The 8,228-nt window shown below is 36.3% G+C and overlaps 1 protein-coding gene across 1 annotated transcript in view; it reads left to right on the forward strand.

Annotated features, from left to right (window-relative positions):
* UTP15 (UTP15 small subunit processome component) overlaps positions 1-4,006 on the forward strand; it is a 17,490-nt gene extending 13,484 nt beyond the window's left edge. Inside the window, 6 exon segments of the mRNA XM_017890624.1 lie at positions 483-567; positions 1,389-1,538; positions 2,259-2,360; positions 2,528-2,661; positions 2,829-2,887; positions 3,361-4,006. Of these exon segments, the coding sequence (XP_017746113.1) occupies positions 483-567; positions 1,389-1,538; positions 2,259-2,360; positions 2,528-2,661; positions 2,829-2,887; positions 3,361-3,575 (745 nt within the window). The 3' untranslated portion in view covers positions 3,576-4,006.
* Positions 4,007-8,228: the final 4,222 nt, after the last annotated feature.

Raw genomic sequence — 8,228 nt, forward strand, 5'->3', positions numbered from 1 at the left:
TTTTTTTTTTTTTTTTTTAAAGACAGAGTTTCGCTCTTGTTGCCCAGGCTGGAGTGCAGTGGTGCGATCTCGGCTCACTGCAACCTCCACGTCCCAGGTTCAAGCAATTCTCCTGCCTCAGCCTCCCAAGTAGCTGGGATTACAAGCATGTGCCACCACGCCTCGCTAATTTTGTATTTTTAATAGAGATGGGGTTTCACTATGTTGGTCAGGCTGGTCTCAAACTCCTGACCTCAGGTGATTCACCCACCTTGGCCTCCCAAAGTGCTTGGATTACAGGTGTGAGCCACTGTGCCCTGCCTGCAGCTCATTTTTTAAGGGATTCAGTGATGAATTAGTTTGTAATTAACATTACTGATCTTTGTTTTTCTTCACTGTTGTATAGATTTTAATGTTTGTATTTTGAGTTTTCAGAAAATAGAAATTTGCATTTTATATTCATTTTCAAGGTGATTTTTGAGAAAGCTTTTCTTTTTTATTAGGAAGGTGAAAGTATACAGCACAACTTCCTATAAAGTAGTCCACAGTTTTGATTATGCAGCTTCAATTTTGAGTCTTGCCCTTGCAGTAAGTACCTTTACCTGTTTTTAAGTCTGTCACTAACCCTGCCTGTTAAATGAAACTGAAATGGAATTTTGGGCTTTATTTTTGGATTTGAGTAACTTTTCTTACCACATTAGATATTTGAGTTAAGACAATTACTGGAATATGTAACTTGTCCTAATGACTTAGCATGAATTCAGGTTTAGGTCCCACTCACTGCATAACTTCAAACTAAGTACAGTGCTCTAGGCATTGTTAACACTAAACGCAGGTCCTGGGAAGCTGGTAAATCTCTCTTCAACTCATTTAATTCAAGAGTATTATAGTACACTAGAAAGGCAGATTAGCTCTCTGAGCAGAAAAAAAGACTGAGGGGGAAGGGGACAACAAAATGAAATACCTCCTTTTCTTTGTTACTGCTCTTTCTGAAATGTATACTGTCAAGTTTTATGAGAAGCCACATTTGGGCAGGAAGGCATTTGACTATATTATACAGAAATCTGATTTGGGAGAGGAAAAGCTTATTAAAAATATTTTTGGGGGCAAGATCGTAAAAGTCATGCTACTGTGTAATCCTTGATGCCGTTAACTTTGTATTATTATACAAACTTTGCCGGTGATGTTTTACAAGTATAAGTTCTGTCAATGTACTTGTATCCTAAGGAAAAAAGGATTTCACTTTAACGTCTTATACCAATCATTGTTAGGCAGACTATGTGTATCTGAATGGAACTGTTGGTGAATGTATGGACAAGCAGCAAACACATTATAAATGTGTTTTGAAGTAAAAGTACTATAAATTATGAGTTAAGAATAGACTAACTTATTTTTCTAATTGTTATTAGCATGAAGATGAGACAATAGTTGTAGGAATGACCAATGGAATACTGAGTGTTAAACATCGGAAATCTGAAGCAAAGAAGGAATCAATTCCCAGAAGAAGAAGGCCTGCATATCGAACCTTTATTAAAGGAAAAAATTACATGAAGCAACGGGTATTTGTGCATTTCTCATTTTTGCTTAAAGGGTGACATTTTTTAGAGTAACCAGCTTCATCCATGCACATTACTGGAAAGTGTAGTTATGGCACTTTATTTTGCATTTCTCTACATCAGAATTATTTCTAGATTGCTAGATTGGGGACATTATTGACGAGTAATAGGAAACAAGGACTACTTTTTGTAATACTCTGCATCATAACATAATGCTCTACTTCATTCAAAATATTGTCTTTCACATACTACCTGATTTGATCTAGATCCCAAGAAGTAGTAGAACCAATCATGTCCCCGTTTGGCACCTGAGAAGATTGAGAGACAAAGAATTTGTGATTGATTAAGGATTTCATTACTGGTATCCAGAGTTGTTGAGACTAGATCTCATTATTTCTGATTGTTGTTTTGTTTCTATTGTATTACACTGCCTGCCACATAAAGAAAATTTGAAAGGAATTTTTACCTAGAATTAAGGCAATGTTGCGTGTTGTAAGTTAAAATTATAAGAAAGTAAGAACATGTTGATGTAGCAAGTTACTCCATTTTTTTTTTCTGACTCTGATTAGCAGGATTCGTTTTTATTTAATCTACATTATGGGCATATGAACATTATTTGTGGCATAGTTCAGAGATACCACTTCATTATGGAAAAGTTTATATTAAGTGTATCTTTATACAGATACTGATTTTTCTTCTCTATAAATGTGCTTTTCATTGCAGGATGACATTTTGATTAACAGGCCAGCAAAGAAACACCTAGAATTGTACGACAGGGATCTGAAACATTTTCGGATCTCTAAGGCACTCGACAGAGTTCTTGATGTGAGTGAGCATTTGTTTTTTTAAATCATGTTATTATTTACCCTGCATATTACCATGTCTTGGAACTGTGAAAATAAATACCTATTCAAACTTGATAATTTAGTGCAAGAGAGTGATGTTTTTTGTGCTGTTTTGTCTGTTCATGTTGACTTTGACAATTTTTCTAGCCCACTTGTACAATAAAGACACCCGAGATTACGGTGTCCATCATAAAGGAGTTAAATCGAAGAGGAGTCCTTGCAAATGCACTTGCAGGTCGGGATGAGAAGGAAATCAGTCATGTTCTTAATTTTTTGATAAGGTATGTTTTATGTCTGTGAAACACATTTTGCATCTGAAATCCTTTATCACCAAATAAAAGACATTTAGTTTGATCTTTATAGAGAACTGATGAAACAACTAAATCTGCTTTAAGGATTTTTTTTTTTAAGTTTACAAGTTTCACTAACCTGAATTTTTACTTTGTAGGCATCTTTCTCAGCCAAGATTTGCCCCTGTTTTAATCAATGCTGCTGAAATAATTATTGGTAAGTGGTCATTAAAACTTGAAAATCCTAACATGCTTGCAAAAGTAGAGATGTCAAATAATCAAATTTGGAAATCAAGTAGATCAGAATATCTTGCTTTTATCAAATCTCAATATGGATTTTCATGGAGAAAATAACAAGGCAATGCAGTTTAAAAGGTAGTAAAATGTTTATAGTGGTGTGACTTTGCTAGGGTTATTATAAAAAAACTTTTATAGACATCTATAATGACGACAGTTTTTCAAATGGGAAAATGAAAGTAAGTCAGGACTTCCATACTTTCTATAATTATTATTTTTTGAAATAAATTTACTTGGATTGTTATACTTTCTATAAATCATAAATTAATTATAAAGTAAGTACAGATTTGCAGTGTTCTTATGGTTAATATTTTATACTTTTAAAACTTTGGCTTTTCACTTAATATATAGAAAGATATTGCTAGTTAATGTGTTTTCTTTCTCTCTTTTTAGATATATATCTGCCTGTAATTGGTCAGTCCCCTGTAGTTGATAAAAGTTTTGCTACTTCAAGGACTTGTAGAAAAGAGATTGATTACCAAAGAGAATTATTAGAAACCTTGGGGATGATGGATATGCTTTTTGCCACCATGAGAAGGAAGGAAGGCACTTCTGTGTTGGAACATACATCTGATGGATTTCCAGAGAATAAGAAGATAGAATCATAGTGTCTGCTAAATAAGACATATAGGAACTCTGAAGTTGGAATAGATTTGATGTATTAAATGTCGGAAAGAGACTGTCTTTGATACATTAAAAAAAACTATTTGCAGAAGCAGTTCCATGGAAGAGACTGGAATAATTATAGCTGGAAAACAAGTACCTGTTTTAAGTAAGACATGGTTTTCCATGTAATATTTTGAATCATAGCATCTTCACCTAGAAGATCTCAATTGTCTTGGTCACAGAGTAGGTTTATCTGGGTTGGATATTAATTTTAGTACAGGAGTGTTCTGTATCAACATTTGGGTTGGTATTCAGATGGGAATTCAAATTTGAATCCTCTCTGGAGAGGGTCCAACTGGTAATCCTGCTAAAGGAACAAAGCCTTGTATTACTTCTGGAAAACAACAACAAAAACAAATGGCAACAACAAAAAGCCTCTTTCTTGACTTTAATCAGTGCCTTTGGGATTCCTAGGCCCTTGCTTAGCTTGCTTCCTCTCTCCTTGATATTTACACTTGTCTTAGATCACATGCCCTGCTTCAGCTGGTAATGGTACTGCATCGGTTCCAAGTGTGGCAAGTAAGGCTCTGAAGAACTGACACTAGCTAGGTTTGTATTCAGAGTGTGAGAGCGAAAGCTCTACAGATAGACCTTATTGGACTACATTTTTTTTTCTTCTCTTCATGTAGCCTTTATACCAAGTTTTCACCTTGTTTCAGGTTAGAGGAATGATAGAATTTGTCATTTTTCTTACAATAGCCTTTCAGACTATTCTTCATATGTTTCCAGCTAATCTTATAGCTAGCTACCTAATCCTCTGAAAACTGTTTTCTCTGATTTGTATTTAGATTCCCCCCCATTATTCACAATCATATTGTGTTTCAGAACCCCAATCCAGAGCAGTTTGCTTTGAAAAATAGTTGTTTTTGAAAGTTTAATGTAAATAATTATTTTTTAGAAGTTTTTTTTTTTTTTTTTTTTTAAAGACAGGGTCTCACTCAATCACCCAGGCTGGAGTGCAGTGATGCAATCTCAGCTCGCTGCAACCTCTGCCCTCCTGGGTTCAAGCAAGTCTCCTGCCTCAGCCTCCTGAGTAGCTGGGATTACAGGTGTGTGCCACCAGGCCTGGCTAATTTTTATACTTTTAGTAGAGACGGGGTTTCACCTTACTGGCCAGGCTGGTCTCAAACTCCTGACCTCAAGTGATCTACCCGCCTCAGCCTCCCAAAGTGCTGGGATTACAGGTGTGAGCCACTTTGTCCAGCCTGTAAACATTATTTTTTTTATAAAGAGATTCTTATTTTCTTGGCTTTTTGATGTATCCATTCTTGGTAGATAATTGTTGGCTAGTAACTCCTAGTACACTGATTTCACAGTTGCTACCTCTCTGACCTTTCTCTAATTCTTACCCCAACTCAAGTAGTTAAAAATCAGTAAGAAAAATGTCTTGAGCTAGAAGAACCCATAGAGGAAGATTTTGTAATGCGAATCTCCTCTCATAATTTTAGTTCTGTAAATTCAGGTTTTTTTTTTTTTTTTTTTTTTTTTCCCGGAAAAAATGCTTAATATGTTCCAGCAAGTAATTGTACTTTTATTTAAAATAAATAATTTTACTTATTTAAGTAAAAATTAAATAAACATATTAAGTTTAACATATTAAGTTAATTTAACATTTAGACTAACATTAATGTTTAATATAAAGTGAATATACTTAATATGTTCTCATACGGGTATACTTGGAAATAGGGCCAGTTTCCTTTTCATGAATTGGTTTCAGCAATCATACAGCACACTGGCTTGTAAGGGAACCAGCAGTGTGTTTCCCTGAGTAATTATGATCTTCATCAAGATCAGAAGCTGAGTTTTGGGGTTGAGAAGGGTTCATTTATTTAAATAAAGTTTCTATTTAAAACCTTTTTAAAAAGTTAACATCATGAATATTCTGATAATTTGCATAGTAGTAAAAATTAGAAGTTGAAATTCTACCTAAAGCTGTAGTTGCCATCAATTTTGTAACATGTGACAAAGGTTTTCCCATATGTCATTTCATTTGATTCTCACCACAGCCATTGAAGGCTGATATTATTCTCATTTAACATTGAATTAACGAAGGTAGTTGATTCACTCTTGAAGTCCCTGAATGTGAGCTCTTCATCCTAGCACTGTGCAGTGGCTTGCCTGCTGAGGCCTAAACTACTCATTCCTTTTAACAAAGCTTCACTGAGTGCTGTAGTTCTCAAAATATGTAACAGTTACACATTTTCAAACAGGTTGGGAAGCAATTCCCATAGCCATTAATACTTAAATTCAGGAATACTTTTTTGTTTGTTTGTTTTGTTTTGTTTTGTTTTTAGAGACAAGGTCTTGTTCTGTTGTCCAGGCTGGAGTGTAGTGGTGTGATCATAGCTCACTGCAGTTTCTGTCTCCTAGGCTGAAGCCATCCTCTCACCTCAGCCTCCTGAGAAACTGGGGCTACAGGGATGAGCCACCATGCCCAGCTTATTTTTTATTTTGATTTTTTGATAGAAGAGTTCTCACCATGTTGCCCAGGCCTGAGGCAATCTCCTAGTCTCAGGCGATCTTCCCACCTCAGCCTCCCTAATGACTGGGATTAAAGGCATGAGCCACTGCACCCAGCAGGAATGGTTATTATATTCCCTGAGACAAACTATAGTATTTGCTCTTTGAAGTATTTAAACATAATTGGCATATTACAATATGTGACACTGGCCTTAAGATTCTAATTTAAAATGCTTAACAGATTTTTAGACTTGTGAGCTTTAGTTGAAAGGTATTTTAAAAATGTTACTAAGTCTGCAAAAGTACTGAAATGTTTCAGAGAACTTGGAAAGTCACCGTATGTTGGAAAGTCACCGTATGTTTAATTTATTATATTTATGAGAGTTAAGCACTTGGGTAGGTTTTGTTGATGGGGTCAAGCATTTGCAGTGCTGCTTAAAAGAGAATCATTTTTTTAAATGTATAAATGCTATTAAGTTGTTTAAGGGAATTTGAATTGTAAATGGGACTATTAAAACAAATTTAGTCTGTTCAACTCAGAGAGGGCATTTCATTTTCTATGAACAAAATACCCTCTTAGACACTGAAAAGCCACATGCCTCTTCCCTCGGCTATAGTTAACTGGACCATGGTGGTACAACGGACTCAACCCTTCTCTAAGCAGGGATTTGTAATTGGGATTTATAGTGAAATTCTGATCTTGGAAAGTGGGAGGCTGGGAATGCTGTGTCTAGGTCATCAGTGGAGAAAGTTGGTTTGTAGAGAATGAACAAGAATGCAACCTAAGTGCAAAGAAAATAGATTATCCTGCTTTAATAGATCAGACTAGAAGAGAGAGAAACCACCTTAGTTCCTGATGCCTTCCTATTGCCCTATTCTGGTTGTACCTCTTCCCCTAGGGGTCCATGATGTTTTTTGAATTCCCTCTAACACTTGTTTGCTTAGGTGACTGTGAGTGGGTTTTTCTTATTTACAACCAAATGACTCTGAAAACACTAATCCTCTGGTCCTCATATTTATTGAGACACATAGGAGGCCAGGGAATCAAGGTTATAGGCAATGAACAAAATAGACAAAATATCTCCCTCAATGTTCTGATTGGGGGAGATACTCAGTAGACAAGTATGTATGTACTGGGGTAGGCTGGTGCTAAATGAGATGGAGACCAATCAGGCAGGGGAGGGAGATGGCAAATGTCAGGGGTGATAGGTGGGTTGGAGTTTTAAATAGAGTAGTTAAGGAAGGCCTCACTGGGATGACAGCTGAGCAAAGTTCTTTAGGAAGTGAAGGATCCTCATTGCTATCTGGGGGCAGAGTGCAGAAGCGTGCCTGGGGAGTTAGGAATGGCAAGGTGGTCCATTTAGCTGGTGTGGAACAAGAGAGGGGAGAGTAGTAAGATAAAGAATGGTGTAGAAACTGGAGATGGTCCATTTTGACAGCTCTTTAGGGAGTTTTAACATAAAAGGCAATAGCAAAATTGGACAATGGCTGGAGGTATGTGGGGTCGAGATTTTTTTTTAATTAGGTATAATTGATATGCTATAAATTATACATATTTAAAGTGTTCATTTGATATGTTTTGACATTTATACACCGTTGAAACCACAATCAAGTTAATGAACATTAATACCCTCAAAAGTTTCCTCCTGCCCTTGGTAATCCGTCCCTTGGCCCTTTCCCCTTAGGTAACTACTGATATACTTTCTGTCACCATAGATTAGTGTTCATTTTCTAGAATTTTATACAACGGAATCAGAATTTAGGATTTGAGGGGTCTGACTTCTTTCACTTAGCGTAATTGTTTTGAAATTTATAATTCCTTTGAGATTTAAATTGGCAACAATGACAATGAATGTGTGTCAGCGGGGATATAAACCTGTAGAGAAGGAAAAACATGATATAGGATCCAGGGGAGGTGGCATTGCTGGAACAGTGGCTGGGAGGTGGGACACGGTCAAGTGCTCAAGTGGAAGGGTTGGTTTAGATAGGAGAAGATAGGAAAATAATAATTTGGGCATAGTTCAGGAGGGAAGGCATATATGGGCACAGATGTAATTAGGTGGGTAGATGTGATCGTGCGGGTTTGTGGAAGTTAAATTGGAAAAAACCCAAAAAGGTAACCAAATGAAATGGGG

This window comes from Rhinopithecus bieti, unplaced genomic scaffold (assembly GCF_001698545.2).
Source record: "Rhinopithecus bieti isolate Rb0 unplaced genomic scaffold, ASM169854v2 scaffold_18354, whole genome shotgun sequence".
Taxonomy (NCBI): Eukaryota; Metazoa; Chordata; class Mammalia; order Primates; family Cercopithecidae; genus Rhinopithecus; species Rhinopithecus bieti.